This window comes from Poecilia formosa, unplaced genomic scaffold, assembly GCF_000485575.1.
Source record: "Poecilia formosa unplaced genomic scaffold, Poecilia_formosa-5.1.2 Scaffold971, whole genome shotgun sequence".
NCBI lineage: Eukaryota > Metazoa > Chordata > Actinopteri > Cyprinodontiformes > Poeciliidae > Poecilia > Poecilia formosa.
The window spans coordinates 46,378-65,073 of NW_006800910.1; the positions used below are offsets into that span (position 1 = coordinate 46,378).

Consider the following 18,696-nt stretch of genomic DNA (forward strand, 5'->3'; position numbering starts at 1 on the left):
GAACTGATACTGTTTGGAGAGATAAGTTCAAAGTAACAGATAATCAGAAACCGATGTGGAGGGTTTTTTATAAGCCCCCCTTGAGTAAGAGGGTAAGTGATTTACAGTGGAGGATTCTGCATGGTGCTGTGAGTGTTAACAGATTTTTGTCGAAATTTAAAAAAGACACAAATGAATTTTGTCCCTTTTGTGAGGAAATAGAACTACTTTTCATATGTTTCTTGAATGTAAGCGACTTTCACCATTGTTTTTGTTGTTAGAGGATGTTTTTAAAAAATGTGGTGTCTCTTGGTCTGAAGTAGCTTTTATATTTGGTGCAGGTTATACAAAAAAGGAAGCCAATAAGTGGAATTTGTTAAATTTTGTTATTGGACAGGCAAAATGTTAAATTTATATTAGCAGGAAAAATAAATTAAATGGTGTTATGGGGGAAAAGGTTGACAAGATGTTTATTTTGATGGTGAAAAACAGAGTAAAAGCAGAGTTTATGTTTTTTGCATTGATGAATAACTTAACAGAGTTTTTATCTTTGTGGTGTTTTAATAATGTCGTGTGCTCCGTGGGTGATAGAAAGCTAGTTTTTAATTCAATGTTTATGTGAAAAGTAATCAATGCTGAAATGTATTTTTATTGAAAACTAAATGTGTTGTTAAAAATCAAAAAATCTTCTTTCTTTCTCTCTTTCTTTCTTTACAGAAAATCAAATTTCATATTTATAGATAAAATAATTTTTGTACTAGATGAATTATTAACTTATTCAACTTGACATAAACTCAATCAAAGCTGAACAACAGAATCAAAATGTTATTTTTTCTTCTTCTGTGCAGAGTCGTCCAACATCTACACATATTAAAGTGAAATGACACTTTGACAGGTTTTAATTGATATTTACTTTCATTTACCATTCTGAAAGTCACTTTACAGATAATTAACTTCATCACAAAAGAAACTTAAAATGGCTAAATGTTAATACTTAACAGCATCAATTAATCAATAGCATCTCAAATATGAATATGATATATTTTGTTACATTTCACAAATCTGACAGACAATGAACAATGCATGTAAACAAAAAAATATTTGGATATTTGAATTATGATGATTATTTTGGTTCACAGATTTACAAGAAAATCACATTAAAATATGGGATTATCCCAGAAAACAGCTTTTATCTCATGCAGGATCATTCAGCACTGCTGCATCTGGTGCATCACGATTATTTTCCTGTCAGTGGAGAAATTATTTAGTGAGATTTTTATCAACATTAAAAATGAGTTAAAGTCTTCTAAAGACCAGAACATGTTCAAAAATAAAATGATATATTTTTTAACTCAATTTCAGTGATTTACTTTAAATCTTCTGTTATATAGAATACAAGAAAACAAAGATTGATACAATGTGAACCTATTAAAAGATGAACTAATTTGATTAATCTAAAAATAAACATTGGATAAAAAAGCATAAAGATGAATGAAGAATCAACCACCTTTTTTATTGTCCTTTTCTTTGGTTTGGTTAATACATTTTTGTCAGTGTGTTTGTCTACAGTGATTATGTAGATGTTGAGCTATAATCACCTTGGCCAACATTAGCATAGTCAGAATCTTCTGCTGGCTGATGAATCCTCTCTGCTGAAACTGTCAGATGAATAAATTGGGAATCACAAAAAACAGAAAATTAATGTTGCGAAACAATTTAGAAGTTATTTAATGTTCCATTTATTGGAGTGAGTCTTTCTGAAGAGTTTAAGTTCTTTGAGTATTTAACATGTTTGGATTTATCTTCATTTGAAATAGTTAATTATTTTCCATCATCAGTCTCTCTAATCAGCCAGATGTTGAATCTCTTTCTGCTATAAAACTTTTACTTTACCGTTTCCTGAACTTCTGCTGAGTTGGATTGTTTCATAGAGGGAAGAGTCACCTAAAGAGAACAGAACAAGGTCAAAGTTCAAATGACTGGAAATAGATCAAATAATGACATAATTTTCACACAAAGTAAATGTTCTGATGGTTTGATTTTAGCTTTGTTTGATTAGTTTATCTTTACTGACAATATATTGATATTTCTTACCAGTGTGAATTTTATTCATTTCATTAAAATGTTATAACTGTATTTTTATGTTACACTGTTGAAGAGTAATAACTATGGATCAATAATGTCAGAATAGTTTTTCTATATAAGCACCATTAAAGTAGAAATGTGATTGTCTTTAATTATTTGTTTTGTTTGTTTCTGAAACTGATTAATCAGAAAAATGAAGTAAATAAACATCCCAGTTAATCATAAAGATGTTTAATGTGAGACGAACCAGGAAGCAGAGAGCTGTAAACAGAACCGTCATTCTGGGTCACTTCATGATCTGGATTGATGCTCTCTGGTTGATTCAATCTGAAAATAATAATAAAAAAAAGATTTGAATGTTTTCATGAAAGTCATTATTTTTGATGCATGTTTAAAGAGGGAACAGATGGTTTTCACTGACCTGATGCTGCTTAAATCTGCAGGGGGAAAAAGACATTTAACATTTTTCTTTCTATTTTCAGTCCATCTCAAAACATCACAATAAAATTAAAACATTTGAACAAAAAGTTTTTAATTAAATTTGATCCTTTATTGTCAGAAAAATGTCTCACCTTTGGACCGTCTGCAGCGCCACAACAAAACCAGGAGAATCATGAGAATCATGAGAATAATGAGAACGATTCCAACAATCAACATGACAAGAAATGAAGAGCTGACAGGACTGGACACAGTTACTGGAAATAAAAAAAAATTTATCTGGAGATTTGATGACACCATTCACTAACAACAGATAAATGTGACTTAAACTTGACCACCACACAAACATTATCAGTGTTCACCTAATTCCTAAGTGAAATTTTGAAAATCAAACATTTTCCTCCTCCTCACCTCTAACAGACATCCAGCTCCTTGGTGAATCTTTTCCTGAATGTTGACATTTGTAGAAACCTTCATCTGACTTTGACACTGCAGAGATATTCAGCTCCCCTCTGCTGCCAAAATCAAGGAGTTCATCATTATGATAGAAAAACACATTGGAGAGAAGTTGTTGTTTTTTATCTCTGCAGCTCAGAGTAACAGGATCTCCCTCAGTCACAGGATGAACAGGACTCAGCAGGAGAGGAGCAGAATCATCATCTGTAAAACAATCAGAGGATGATGACATTTAGTCAGAAACTGGTGGTAGTAGAACAAAACACTTTTAAACCAAAATTATTTCTATGTTCCTCTCATGTTCCTTGCAGAAAACATCTAATGTTGTAATATTAACACCTTATATTTGTTTTGCTGTTGGTGACCTGAATATTTTCTTTTTAAATCCTGGGTATTTTATAGCCGTCTATCAGGAACACATATCTTTTTATATTTTGACATTTTCATTTATGACCTCATGTGATCGACATGTAACAACTATACAGCCAGAGTGACTGACGATATTTTGGGTTTTTTCTTATGTAACAAATGTAAATGCCAGAAAAGGAAACTGAAAAAATAAGGAGCTCATGTTTTCACTTAAAGTACATGAATCTTCTCATGACTCCCAGGGAATCTGCTCTGACTCAGATTGATGCTTCATCACTTCAGAAACTTTTCTCAAAAGCTAAACTGAAATTTCAGACGTCCACAACACGACAAAACAATTTAAAATTACTGAAAGAAAAAAAATCTCCCCCAATTAATGTTCAATTTTTAAACATATAAAATCACAGCTTGGTTAACACTCAAAGAATCAGTGGAAATGGTTTTTCTTTTTTTTTTCAAATACACCATGTCATTTTAATAAAGACAGCTCACACACTTTGAACCTTGGTCAGACAAAACTACTGTGATTAACGAATTCTTGTTATTAACAAAACCAGGCAAAGTTTTAGTTTCTTCTTTCTACCAGCAGATGAAAATATTTTAATTTAAAAACAATTAAGGAAAAGAGCAATAACTGAAATACGTTTTTATTTACAAAATGTTTTTATTTTACTTTGTTTGTTATGGCATCTCTTCAAATAACTTGCAGGGACAAAATTGTTATGAAAAGGTGCTTAAAACAGTATTTACATCAACACAAGATATTAAATCATAACCCACCATGTACAGTGATGTTGACTGCATTGCTGAACTCTCCTGATCCAGACTCACACCAGTAAACTCCACTATTAAACCAGTAGGAAGTGATATTACATGTAGATCCATTAATTGTCCCCCAGTTGGAGAAGTTTGACAGTTTTCCTGTTTCTGTAAACCTCTTCACTCTCCACTCAGCAGAGTTTCCCTCACAGCTCAGAGACACAGATTCAGATCTGAAGTGTTGAACTCTGTCAGGATTCACTGAGAGAGAAGCTGCTGGACGAGGATCTGGAAACAAGAAGAAAAAAAAGAAACGCAGCATCTCAGCTGAGCACGGAAAACATTTATAAAATATAACAGATTGAAAACAATCATTTGGTTTTTGTGTATTTTAACAACATTTCAACATGTTAAACTTTATTGTTTCTCTTTACAACAATCCAAATATTTCAGTGCATCTAAAATAAAATACATGGGTAAAAATGAATCTTTCTTATTTAACAAATAAAGCTGGTAAATATTTTATTTGGTAAAATTTAGCAGTTTAACCTGCTGATTTCTTTTTCTTGACTACATTCAGGTTCCAGTCCCAGCCAGACGTCAGACTACAAACTCTCCATATTTTGTTCAGCTCCTGTTTTTTCTTCTCTGTTGTCTTTGCTCTGCTTGTTTACAACCATTAAATATTTCTAACCAAACCACCAGCTCAGCTCTAGACTGAATGTATCCAGGCCTACAAGAGCATCGATGTTCAGGAATTAAATCTCTTTACTTATATTTCCTGATGGATCAAATTTAAATAAAGTTGAAGTTTCCTCTGAATATAAAGTAATTCAAGTTTATTATCTGGTGAAAATATAAAAATATTAAACTTATTTCACCTTTTTGGATAATTAGGAAAAGAACAAACAATGTGCAACATACTTTTGATTAACATTAAAGATCAAAGATTAGACAAAAATAAATGAAACTAAAATCATGGCTCCTGTTTATTTCCAGCACAGAGAGACACAAACTGACCTGCAGACCAGATAAACTTTGGTTCACTGTAATCAGTGTAGTTCACTGGTTCTCCTCTTCCTGCTCTGCACACAAATCCTGCTGTGTGAGTCGGTCCATTAATGGTGAAGTTCTGTTCAGTACCACTGGTACCAGGAAGCAGCTCAAATCTATAATAACTGACTGATGGATCAGGAACAGCTTTATACCAGAAGAACCTCCATCCTGCTGGTTGATGCTCCAAACCCTCACAGCTCAGAGTCACTGAGGCTCCAGGATTCAGCCATGATGGAGACACAGAGAGGACAGGAACAAGTTGACCTGTTGAAATCAAACAATTAGAAACATCAACATTATATTAGAATATGACATTGACTAAAATTATATCAATTTAAATGTTTTATAAACTTAATTTCTAAATGATTTTAATGACACCTATCATGAGATTTACTTAAAATGACAACAGTGCAGTGATTATAAATCTTAATAATAATAAATCTCCATCCATTGTTTACAGCTGATTGTCTTTACTGGTTTTTATCTCCAGCAGTTTCTGGTCAAAGTGAGGTTACAAGCTGGACAGGTCACCAGTCCATCACAGGACAAACAATCATACGCACGCACGCACGCACGCACGCACGCACGCACGCACGCACGCACGGACACACACACACACACGTTTGTTTTGCTATCTTTGTGGGGACTTTCCGTTGACTTCCATTCATTTCTACAGCCTAAACCTTACCTTTACCCTTTTCGTAACCCTAACCATCACATACCTAACCCTAACCCTAACCAAAACTCAATTCATACCTTAGCCCTAACTCTGACCCCTGACCCAAAAAATTTTGCTCTACTGGTTTTTATCACAAACTGCAACACTGAACAGAAATTCAAGATTCAGACCTCATTTGTTTTTTCAGTGATGAACAGAAACTAAACTCACCAATTTCATTAATAATGACCTTTATGCTGGTTTCAGTGTAGAAAACTGGATCTCCTCTTCCTCCTCTGCAGCTGTAAACACCTTCATCTGAGATGATGAAGACTCCATCTGGTTCATTGGTTCTGATGAACTGATCCTTATGATCCACTGACTGCCGTCTTAACAAATCAAACTTCCAGCCATCAGATCCACTAACAGAGCAGGTCAGTGTTACACTGCCCCCTGCTGGTATGATTGTATCACTTGCTGTCAGTTTGGCTGCAGGTTTATTTACTGATGATTGAGGCAAAGAAAAAAAGAACAAAATCATCAAAATTGTTCTAGTTTTAAAACATTCAGTTTGGTTTATTTTATACAACATCAATTAATAAATAACATCTCAGTTCACTTTATAAGACAAACATGTCCAATTAATATCCAGGCTTAAAAAACCCTCTATTGTACGGAGCCCCTAAGGGGACATGGAGAAAAAAAAAAAGGAAAGAAATCCCGACTTATTATCTTGAGATCCCGACATCAGTACATAACGACCTAATCACAGTGATGGAGGACACACACCCATGGGGTAAATATATAGAATTTTATTTCGAGCTTGGGCTTGAGTATAAACACATTAAATCAGTGCTTGACAGCAGACATGGATTTTGTATTAGTGAGCGACATCTGAAGAGAGTTTTCAGAGCGCGGGGACTCATTCGGCGCAAGTCCTTTTCCGACTTGGCAGTTTTGATAGAATTCATTAATGTCCAGAGGACTGTAGCTGGTTATTAATGAATTAAGTCGGGATCTCGAGATCTCGACTTAGTTTCTCGCGATCTCGGGATAAGTCGGGATTTCTTTCCTTTTTTTTTTTTCTCCATGTCCCCTTAGGGGCTCCGTACTATTGTCCAAATTTAAAGAAATCAATATTCCACTAAAAACATTTTAATCCCATAAATCAAACTTTAAATTTTGATGGTTTAATTTAATCACTAAATCAAACAGAAATAAACTCTAAGCAGGACTAATGGGAAACGTTTCCTTTAACTTTATATAAAATATCAATATAACAATTTCCTTCTTACAATATCAAAGATTTTAATGAACATCACATCCGGTCTATGTATTCACATATTTACTAAACTATAATAAAAAACTAATCTTTTTTTTATAAACACATTCTTTACTCACTACAGGATCTACTGTTCATCAACACTTTCCTGAAATGTTGACAGGATTGTGCAAAAGTCTTGGTCCATCAATTCTAAACTCTCTAATGCAAAAATCCAAACTTTTTGTCACTTTTAAAACTGATTGAATTCAATGATCCTTCAGACTTTTAAGTAATTTAAGAGTTTTTGTTTTTATATCAGTTCTGGTTGTTAATTTTTAACCATAACCTCTTAAATATTATTGATATTAAATCTAGAATTATATTTACAAAAAAGAACTAAAGTCACTAATTAAAGCTGATTTTTACATCTTGTGTTTAGAAATCTAAACTAAAATCTTTCAACAACATAGAAAAGTTTAATGTTGTTAAGAAAACATGACTGTTAAGATGAGACTTGATGAAAAATTGTAAATAATCACTTTAGTTTTATAACAAATTATCTACTTACAAACAGTCAATGAGAGATCATCACTCCATTGTGTGAACTGATAGTTTCTTCTTCCTCTGCAGCTGAATGTGTCTCTATCAGCTGCAATAATCTTGTATTCACTGGATGTTGGAGAGTTTCTGTAGTTTGTTCTCCATTCATACGTCCACTAAGTTCCTCCTCCTCTGATCTCACATCTCAGAGTGACCGTCTCTCCTCTGAATATCTCAGACCAGTCGGGTTTCCGGGTCACAGTGGGTTTAATGGAAACTGTTGACATAGAAAAATCTCTGGTTAGAAATGTAACAAAAACAAAGTCAGAACTAAAACCTTTGCTCTTTCTCAGAGGCTGTGATTCACTGTTTTAGGGGTCAAACTGATTTAAGAAAACAGTTCATATTAAAACTGAATAATTTGGGGATATAAATGAAATAACAGTGAATCCTAAATATAGGAAATAATTAACATTAGTCGAAAAGATAACAGAAATAAGAAAACCACATACAGTTAAAAGCTTTTAAACTTAATAGATTTCAAAACAGTTTGATGTGAACTTTCAATATCAAACTCATGCAACAAGATGCAGTTTAAAATTATTAAATAATATAATTTTACATTTAATATCATAATACATGAACGAGCTTGTTCTATTGATGTATTTATAAGTTCAAGATAATTTGTTGTTTCTGTGATTAACAGAAACTAAACTCACCAGTTTTCCATATGGTGACTTTATTGCTGGTTTCAGTGTAGAAAACTGGATCTCCTCTTCCTCCTCTGCAGCTGTAAACACCTTCTACTGTGATGATGAAGACTCCATTTGGATCATTGTTTCTGATGAACTGACCTGTATGATCCACTGACTCCCGTCTTAACAAATCAAACTTCCAGCCATCAGATCCACTAACAGAGCAGGTCAGTGTTACACTGCCCCCTGCTGGTATGATTGTATCACTTGCTGTCAGTTTGGCTGCAGGTTTATTTACTGATGATTGAGACAAAGGAAAAAAGAACAAAATCATCAAAATTGTTCTAGTTTTAAAACATTCAGTTTGGTTTATTTACACAGCACCAGTTAATGAACTATAACATGTATCACTGTAAGACAAACAGCTTCAATCCTGTTAGGTGCACATTATAAAAATCTGATTGATCCAAAGGAAGCATTTCAGTAACAAGTCAAAAAAGGTTTATGGTTTTATTTAATCAGTAAAATCAAACAGAAATAAAAAAAACTATACATGAAACTGATGACATGTTTTCTTTAATTTTTTTTAAATTAAAAAAATCAACGCAGTTATTGACTCATTTATTCTGTCAAATGTTTTTAACCAATAGCATCTCTGGTCTTTATGGATTGACATATTTATTTAATGCAACATTTCTTAACTACTCAAATATAGACTTTATTCATATTAGAGAACTTACTTTTAATCAACACATTAACTAATGAACACAGAAATCACAATAATCAGATTGTGACTGAATCAAATCATGTTGTATCAAATCCCAGTCAGAGCTGAGCTGAACCAAACTACTGAACCAGAACATCTTCTAATGTTCTGCTGCAGTCAGGAGAACTGGGCTGGAAATCAGCTCTACTGCACAAATCACTTCTCAGTCCTTCAACAAGGAAAGCTCTGCTGACAACTAAAGGTTGAACTGTTTTTAGTCTAGTGGTGATTTTTCTAAACATTCAATCAGATGAATTGAACTCAGAGGAACCACAGTGGCCTCCTGGAAAACTGCAGCAGGACCAGAGAATCACAATCTGCCTCCTATCAGCTTTTATTGGCTCATTGGAGGATGGAGGGATTTTATATGACAAACATTTTACTAAAATAGAGACAGTATTGTGCAAAAGTCTTGGTCTAATCATCAGTTCTCTAAGCTCCTTCCAAACTTTTTATCATATTTAAAACTGATTGTTTTTAATCTTCCTTCATGTTCATATTTTCTCTCAGCTTTGGCTGATTTATTTTGAATAAATATGACAGAAATGAAGTTTAACATTTATAACATTGTTTCACTGAGAAAACGTCACTTCTGCAGATGATTATAACAATATGATATTTTTTCTCTAACAAATTGATGAATAAATGATTTTAAGCAGCAGGAAAAGCTGATTTTTAGTTTTTGTCTGAAACTTTAAAATATTAAAGCAATATAAAATTTTAGGTAGGAAAAATGTTGCTGATTAAATGAGACTTGATGAAACATTTTAAATAGTCACTTCATGTCAATAACAGTTCAGTAGTTATTTAGCTGAAATCATGATTTCCTGCACATCTTCCTGCTGCTGAACCAGGATCCTCACAGCTGAAGAACAACAAACTATGGAGATACAAGAATTGATTTTTCAGTGTTGGACAAAAATTGCAGCATGTTGCAGGTTTTTAATCTACACTGCAAAAATATAAAATCTAATAAAGTATTTTCATCTAGTTTCTAGTGCAAATCTCTAAGAACACTTGAAATAAGACAAGAAAACCTTACAAGGAACTTCTCAGCAAATAAAAATATTCTGAACTACTGATGAAAAACTATTAGTTCCACTTGCAGATCATTTCATTTATCACAAGAGGAAAATGTGTTGAGCTTGAAAATAATAATCAGTTAAAGCAGAAAATAATTTTTCCTGTGACTGACAGCTTTGAAACCTTCACACACACAGAAATACTGTTAAGTCCTTCATTGCAGGACGAACTGGAGAGAAAACTTGGTCCTAGAGGAAGATCCACCAACCAGATCAGACGTTTCTACATCCCTGCACTTTATCAGAGGGTTTTTCATGTTACAGCTTGAATTTTAACACAGACCACATATCTAAAGTCTTAGCATTCATATATCAAGAATGTCAGTGGTATTAAATTTGATGTAATGGTTTCAACAGAGAGAAAAGATTAAATTTTAAATTTAGGATTTAATTAGAAAGTCTAAAGAATCGTCTTCATAGTTTGATTGTTGTGTTGCTATAAATAACCTTTGTGTTTAAGTTTGATTTGTTCGCAGAACAAATCACAGAACCCAACATTCACAGGGAGAACATGTAAAGGACTTGTAATTGCAAAGAAATTGTAAAGTCTGACTGACTGATAGTGAGATTAATAAATGTCAGTATAAAGAAAAGGGAAGTAACTTTGTCCACATTAACTTTTTGCCTTCAGTTCACAGACAGCAGATGGCGCTGAAGAGAGAAAACATTTCAACTTTTACAGAAAAGCACAAACCTTTCTCCTCTTTAAGTTTCCTCTCCTGTGAATTTTCAGTTTTAAACACATAAACATCTAATAAACATGGTAACTTCATATGATAATGTAAGATGCTGAGGCAGCCATTAAATACATGAGACAGTTTGATCTTGAAAGCAGAAAGTTACTGACTTGTTTCCGTGTCTCTTTCCTGATTATCATCTTTATTTCCTGATTCACTCGGAAATGTTGAGTTGATCAAATAGAGAGAAAAATATTCATCTACTGTTAATATTTTGTACATAAAGATATTTCATTTTACACAAATCAGTACACTAAGCTTCAAATTGTCTGACCATTTTTCAAATAAAACTAATAAAAGAATATATATTTCACTTAAAATGCATAAACAGTTGGTGGTTAATTATATATTCATCAGAAACTGAATGAAAAACAATTAAGAAAAACTGATTCTCACCTTCAGCATTTACATAGATCAGATGACTGAGAACTGCAATGAAGAATAAAAGCTGATCAGATATGATTAAACTCAAAACAAATATATTATAATCAATGGCAGAACAAGTCAGCGTTGGGCCGGTGACAGGCTAATTTGTTATACCCAAATAAAGCTCAGGATAATATAACTTTACAGCATAGACAACAGCGGGCCTTAGAAGTTTGACTACCACAGAGAACGACTATGTCATTCTGAAGTCCATCAAACAGACACAAAGTACAACAAACCAAGAGAACAACAGAAACATCAGGCTACTGGTCACTAATGATAAAACAACACAGATTCAAAGCAGTTCAGCACCACGAAGAGCGATCAGATCATTTTGACACTTTATCAATTTCAACTCAGAACCTGGAGCAGCTGGCAACTGCTGAAGCTAGGTTTATTGTCGAGACTTTAAACCGAGCACACATCTGCGCGCGTTGAAACGGACACACAGCGGCACACGCCGACCCCGCTGCACACACACCATGTTGCAGCGACTCATGCTCCTTTGCATCTTTGCAATTCAGTCCCTGACATCACAGCTGTATTGCATAGAGAGAGAAAAAGGGGACGTAAGCTAGGCGGCTGGGCTGATACAGTTTACAATCAGTCTACAGTTAATTCACACATTGTGAATAATGTTAGAGTTGCTACCTGTAACTATTCCTGCTCCTTCGCTGGGCTGGCAGTTTTGGCGGGCCTGAATCGCTGCCAACAAAAAAGTCCGGTTCATCTCCAAGACAACGAACAAAATATGCGTCCAGTTTTTGGCTTTTCCTTGCTCTCTTTTTTCCATCCTTTCATTTGCCGCTCCATGGAGCTCCACTCATGTTAACTTAGTCCATAAAAATGCTTCGTCTAGTTTGCCATCTGTTTCCAAGTGACTGATGATGACATATGGGCGATCCACTTGTAACTTTGTGTGTCATAAAGTTAAATGCAAGAGTGAAAATAAAGCCAGTCATGTAGCACAACATTTTATTTAATATTTTACACCCACTGTGCCACTAAAATCAGTTGGTCTTGCAAAGTTTTGGCAACCTTGAGTCAACCCTGACTGGGCTACCTACATAATCCAACACATACCGAGCTCTTGTCCAGCTTTTGTCAGATGTGACAGAGGCTTGAATCCCTGAAATCCTATTCTTCCTCCATAGGATGGGCCCCCCACTGCCCTCCCAGGCCCCCCTGACTCTCCACCCCTGATTTGAACTATTGCAAGATTTCTGTGAGGATTTGTTTTATTTCTGTGTGTTTATTTGGTTCCTGTGTTGTCTCCTGCCCCTGATTGCTCCCCGCTGTGTCTCGTGTTCCCTGATTACCTTCCCTGTGTATTTCGTCCCACCTGTGTCTGTGTTTCCTCATCAGGTCCTTGTCAAGTTGTCATAGTTATTGCTGTTATTTGTCGTCATCCCCTCACTCCAGTGCTACCAGTGTTTAGTTCCTTGACTCCTAGTTCACCTGTGCTACCTGGTTTTCTGTGAGTTTTGCCGATTAAGTCATTTTTTCACGCCACTACCTGGGTCCTCTGTATTCATCCTCACCTCAACTACCACTAAACGTGACAATTTCAGGTAAAACTGCTTTGGTTTTAGAAATAAAGTCAAGGATAAAATATGTAATGTCAAAAAGACTTGATGTCAAAAATCATTTGTATAATAACACCAAGACAACATGTAGGGTTAATCATAGAAACACACATCGCTTCTTGTCAAGTTGACAGAGAAACAGATCAAACTGTGTTAAACTCTAATTCCATCTTACAGAAACATTTTGATCATTGAACATGAAGTCAGTGATGAACTTACAGAAAAATCCCAGCATGCAGAGCAGAGCGTTCTCCATCCTCACATCCAGACCTTCTGCTCATCAGAAAGGTTTCTACGTTGTTTTATCTATAAGTATGAAGAAGTTACATCTGTCACACATAAATGACACCAGCATGTTTTATGCTTCTCAGTATAGCTGTGTGTTTCCTTCCCTTTTACACAAACTTCAGAACAGCAGCAGCAGTTGGTGGGTTTTATTTCCTGTCCACTGAACAGACATTTCAACTTGTTTCATGAACAAAACTCTGTATGTGGTTATAAAAATACTGTGACTTTAAACACATATTGCATGTTGTAAAGAAATATGTTAATGTGAATCTGAGTTTTTGTGATTAAAGTTTGCAAAATGACTCTCTCCCTTTCTTATTCTTAAATTTCTTGCATGATTTTTAAAAGTATTTTTTCCCACCTCCTTCTTGTAACTTCCTTTCTTCTGCTTCTCAGCTCAGTGATGAACAATTGACCTGTCTAGTGGTTTTGCTGCCTCTGTGCTGTGAAGTGACACAATGGATACTGTAATGTGATTAAAAGCAGCTAATGACTCATGGAACATTGAAAACCACAATGTTACTGAAAAAGGAGCTACAGCTGGTGTGTGTGAGTGAGAGAGAGAGAGGTTAAGTGAAACCCACAAGAGTTAGTTGAGCCACAGCAAGGTGTTCAACTTTAAATATCTGACCCAGATTATGACCTTGATGATCCACCATCCCTGGATCATCAAGGTCTGGTGGATCCATGGATGCAGAGAAAGAAGCTGAGGATAATAATAGTGTTTAAAATTTAAACTGGTTCAAATCAGTTCATTTTCTTCTTCTATGTTTATTTTTTATTTGATTTCTTTTTCTACATGTGCTTTCTGTTGCTGAAAAATTAACATTTTCTATATACAATGTTTTCTGTCCGACAGTGTGAATATGTTTGAACTATTCGTTTATGTAGATGTTTTTTTTATTTTTTCTGGTTTATAGAGGGAGATTCAAACTTTACGGTTTCTCTTCGTCTCTACAGAGGCCTCACAGTGAGAATGACCTCATTACCACATTCAGATATGAACTGAACTGTAATAAAAATAGAAGTAAGACCGTGTGAAGCAACAGCAGTCAGACTGATCACCAGCATTAAAATGAACAATAAGTAAAGTCTCTCTATGCTTTCTGTTCTACAGGGACAAATTGTCATTCGACACAACACTTATGACCCTTATTTTGAAATCCCCATTATATCCACAATCAAATATCTAAGTGTCTAAGTTCATACAATGTGCTGTTTATTCACTCAAATCTCTTAGGTGCAGTCCCCAGCCGAGTTCCCCCCACACAGAGCACTCTGTACTTTTAGAGTACATTCATTGAGAGCACTTTCAAAAGTGTATTTAAAACAGTCAAGTTCAATGCCGTGTTCCTAGCCGATGTCTGATGTCATGACACAAAGTTCACCAGGGACAGATCGTGTATCAACCAGGGAGCTGCGGTGGCGCCGACGTAGAGCACAACTCACATAAAGAGACCTTAGTCCTCGACGCAGCCGTCGTAAGTTTGATTCCAGCTTGATGTCCTTTGCTCTGTGTCTTCCCTCTCTGTCATTACCCACTTTCATGTCTAACTACTCTCAAATAAAGGCTGCCTGAGCCAAAACACCTGGTAAAAAAGATCACTTATTAGTTTAATTCTTTATCCGAAGTTAACTAAATGAGTTGAGAAAGACTGCCTTAAATTTGTCATTTTAAACACACTTAATGAATTCAGTTAAGAAAAGGGGGTTAGAGTTAAGTCGGATAAACTTAATTGAATTACTTCTTACCAATTGAAGCAGCTCAATTAAGTTGGTTCAACTAATTTCTTTTTACAGTGCACCAAGATGTGTTGCTGGTTGTTTCATTTAGCTCTGATACAATGAAAGCACATATCAAGAACAGAGACAAAGTCAAGATAAAGTTTTTTTAATGTGTCTTGGAAATGTAATCTCTACAAATCTTTCTGTATCAGAAAGATTTGTAGAGCTGCTAATTGAAAATTAGTTTGATAGCGACCTTGAACGGTCCAGTTCAACAGACAAACATTTACGCTACATTGTTTGTATTTGTGTGAAGTTGAATTTTAACTTTAAATGAGTTGATTTTCATGGTTGGTTCTGTATATTTCTGAGTTTTTTTTTAGTTTTTTTTTTTAAATGTGTTTGATGTTAATTAAAACTTCTCAATGTTTGATATTGTCTAGCAAAATGTTTTTACAACAGGCTACATGGCCACTGCATTAATATATCAATAAGCTACTGTAAGCTGTAGTTGGCGATATATTGTTTGCTGCTGAGCATGATAATTTATGCATCTAAAACAAACAGTATTTTTACATCAACTTATAAGTTATGTGAAACTTCTCCAATTTAAATTGTTTAAATGGACAGAATCTATGTGGTACTGTTCCACATTCTCAAGTGAGAAAGACTCACATGGTATAAATTAAATTTTTATCTATTGTAATTACGCCTAAGATAAATTAATTTAATCAAAGAATGTCATGAATATGTGTGTATCCCATCTTAAGTTGGGCTGCACCGACTTCAGTTTTCTGGCCATTCGCTGGTTACCGATCTTTAAAAAGCTTGACCTGCCGATTTTGATTTTGGCCGATACCAATTTTGTTTTCGTCTGAAATGTCGCTAAAAATAGCAAGACAGTCTCTGAGTTGGCAACAGTGGGGTGAATATTTTTAACTGTAAACCTGACCTGGTTGAAATGTCAGTCAAATCTCTCATTGCAGAGCAGAAGAGGACAGAAGCTGATTTATAAACCTTTGCTGATGAAGATTAGGGGACAAGATGGACTTCACATGTAAGTATCGGCCCAGGTGCGAAGCTTTGGGGGGGAGCTGGGAGGGCGGCTGCCCCACGGTCCAGATGGGTGTCCATGGGGGCCCGGGTCTGGAGGTGCCAGGGAGGGAGGAATGATTTCAAGTCACTTTAATCTGATTACAGATGGAGAAAGTGCGCCCTCGCCTGTTCAGAAAGGTGTATGTAATGTTAAAGTTATTGTCCCTCAATGGAATATATAGCAGTCAGTCCCAGTGACTGTTTGACTCACGGTTTAGCCAATGTGCTTCCTGGGTAAAAATGAAACGTCCCCCGCCCTCTGCTACACGTGAGGGGCCCGGTCATTGGCCCCGCCCCCCAGCCAGATGCTGACTTGTTCTGCTAGTGCATTGACCGATTACCAATCCCCCAAAGTTAAGTAAATCAGCTAATAAATGTATCCTACATATATGTGTGTGTAAGTCGGTGTGGTAAACATCACTGTCAGAGATGCAGTAAGTTTATAGTAGGTGTGTGAATGATCTAATATTCTGTTGATTGCAGCAGGTCCACATTGTTAGCAGAACCTGGGGGACCCAAAACCAAATTCTGCTTGGGGCCCCATGGAGGCTTGGGCCGGCCCTCACTCACTGTAGGTTATTGAAATATTCAGCTATTTGATATTTTTAGAAATGCCAGAAAAAAAATCATGTTTTAGTTGAGATTTCTAAGCTTTGAGTCTTTAGGACAATAAACCAGGCGACTCTCAAGATAATCTACTGTTATATTTTATATATAAATGTATCCTGTGAAATGTAAGATCTTACAAAAAGCTCCTTTATTTCATACTTACATTAAATCCTAAACTCCCAGGAGGAATAGTTGCTTCTTTTTCTCTATGTTTTATCTGTTGTTACAGATTGAAACAATCAAATTTAACAATCCAGGAAATAAAATCATAACTAGTAAAAATGTGACTGCTAAAACATTTGTTCTACAACAAGTGACTACATATAGTTTTTTTTTTTTTTTGCTCATTGTTCTTTTAACACTTATAATTCAACATGTAAGAGTCGATACCTTAAAGCTTCTGGTTTTTGATTCATAGAATGAATTCTTGTTTCCATATAATTTATCTGATTGACATTTCGCTAGATGACTTAAAAAAAAAAGAAACACATTTGGCTGTATGCCTGAAATCAAATGTATCAAATCAAAGGTCCTAGAAAGACAGTGAGAAGTTTTATTTAGAAATTTTCAACCAAAGGATTCCTATCTACTTTATACATTTGTATAAATTCATAAACATTAAGAATTGACATGTTTGGTTTTTGATATTTTATTGAAAGCATGGGGGATAATGATGAGTCTAAAGGAAAATTAAAGCTTACATAAGTCATAGTTTGTGGTTATGAAAACATGACTGATTAAACAACTAAAATAACAACAACAGATTATTTAGCCATTCCTTACATTAAACTGTAAGGATATTTTTAGGCAAATATTACCATAAATTTTCATCATTTCATTGATTTCAATTTAAATAAAATGCATTACATTCATCTATTCTGAAAAAATTAAGCATATTACTGAAATCATTACTGGAAAATTAACAGAAAGTAGATACGATTTATAAACATTACTGTATGTCAAACACATTTCAATGCAAGTTATTTTGAAACAATTAAAAGAAATAAAAAAAGTCACTGCAGCAGAGCGCTCACTATAAACAGACGTTCAGTGGTAGATATTGTACAAGCTCTGAAATATGTTTATTTTATGGCTTAAATGGATCCTCAAAGATGCCAGAACATTTAATACAGCTTCTCTCACTGGCTTTGTGTGAGAGAGATATAAATGGTGACTGATCAAAGAAGCTTTTCATTGACTAAATATCAGAATAAACCATCAGAGCCTCCAGCCTACATGGCAGCGTTGATCCTCAGATCTGGAGCTGATCTGATTTCAGAATAAACTGCTGCCTCTGCTGCTGCAGGACCTGGATTTCCTAGAAACAAAGAGACATTTTTAATACTAAAAGTCAAATGAATACAATTAAAGCAATTATAACTGGATATACTGCAACATATTAAATGGCATAAAATATAATTTGTAAAAATTATGGGCAGAAAGTACAACAGATAAATGTTGACTTTACCCTTTCCTTTCTTCTTGGCTTTCTTTTTTGGATCAATCGCAGCATAGACTGGAGTGGAGTCTGAAATCAGAGAACAGATCTCAGGAAACGTTTGATCAGTTTATCTTCTTTCATACAGAACTGATGAATCACAGGACCTACAATATCTGAGCTGTAATAACCTGCAGTGTAAAGTTGACATAAAGAAACATTTCACTACAAAGACTGACTGTACCTGCAGCTCCTGTTTTCACCTCAGAGTAAACAGCGCCCTCTTCTGGTGCAGGATGTCTCCCTGGAAAAATCATAAAATAATCACCAACATATAGGATGAAAACATTGAGTTATTTTATCGACTGTAGAGATGTGGGACTCACTCTCTTTCCCAAATGTCTTCATATCAATGAGAGCGTATCTAACGTCTCTGGTTTCATCTGCAGCTGAAATATGTAAGTTTTTGTCAGGGAATTGTCCGTAAAAGAAAACAACAAAAAAACTAAATAAATCTGACCATGACAAAGGGAACTATAATCACGATGTTCAGTCTGGTTTGTAGTGAAGGTCTGACTGTTGCTCTGTGAGCCTTTTGACCTGAAACATAATAAATACATGAAACTTATTCAGGAAAAAAAACAA

The 18,696-nt window shown here is 34.9% G+C and overlaps 2 protein-coding genes across 2 annotated transcripts in view; both read right to left on the reverse strand.

Annotated features, from left to right (window-relative positions):
• Positions 1 to 871: 871 nt before the first annotated feature.
• On the reverse strand, positions 872 to 11,821 carry LOC103132252 (uncharacterized). The gene is made up of 11 exons (XM_016667243.1): positions 11,792 to 11,821; positions 7,633 to 7,780; positions 6,032 to 6,304; positions 5,107 to 5,406; positions 4,108 to 4,374; positions 2,637 to 2,759; positions 2,486 to 2,501; positions 2,312 to 2,391; positions 1,873 to 1,923; positions 1,578 to 1,637; positions 872 to 1,224 (listed from the first exon to the last, which is right to left on the reverse strand). The coding sequence occupies exons 1-11, from the start codon at positions 11,819 to 11,821 to the stop codon at positions 1,217 to 1,219; spliced, it is 1,356 nt and encodes a 451-aa protein (XP_016522729.1). The 3' UTR covers positions 872 to 1,216.
• A 5,425-nt stretch (positions 11,822 to 17,246) lies between these two features.
• The window catches only part of LOC103132251 (Fc receptor-like protein 5), a 5,503-nt gene continuing 4,053 nt past the window's right edge, over positions 17,247 to 18,696 (reverse strand). Inside the window, exons 9-12 of the mRNA XM_007544019.2 lie at positions 18,438 to 18,500; positions 18,296 to 18,355; positions 18,082 to 18,141; positions 17,247 to 17,931 (exon numbers count right to left, since the gene is read on the reverse strand). Of these exons, the coding sequence (XP_007544081.2) occupies positions 17,846 to 17,931; positions 18,082 to 18,141; positions 18,296 to 18,355; positions 18,438 to 18,500 (269 nt within the window). The 3' untranslated portion in view covers positions 17,247 to 17,845. The remainder of the gene's footprint in view (positions 17,932 to 18,081; positions 18,142 to 18,295; positions 18,356 to 18,437; positions 18,501 to 18,696) is intronic.

Bases quoted from the DNA above. Each gene is read 5' to 3' on its own strand.
- LOC103132252 (XM_016667243.1), bottom strand. From the start codon at position 11,821: ATGCAAAGGAGCATGAGTCGCTGCAACATG. The intron at 1,924-2,311 runs GTTCGTCTCACA...TGTTCTCTTTAG, and splicing joins TTACAGCTCTCTGCTTCCTG to GTGACTCTTCCCTCTATGAA. The intron at 1,638-1,872 runs GTAAAGTAAAAG...TTCATCTGACAG, and splicing joins CAGCAGAAGTTCAGGAAACG to TTTCAGCAGAGAGGATTCAT.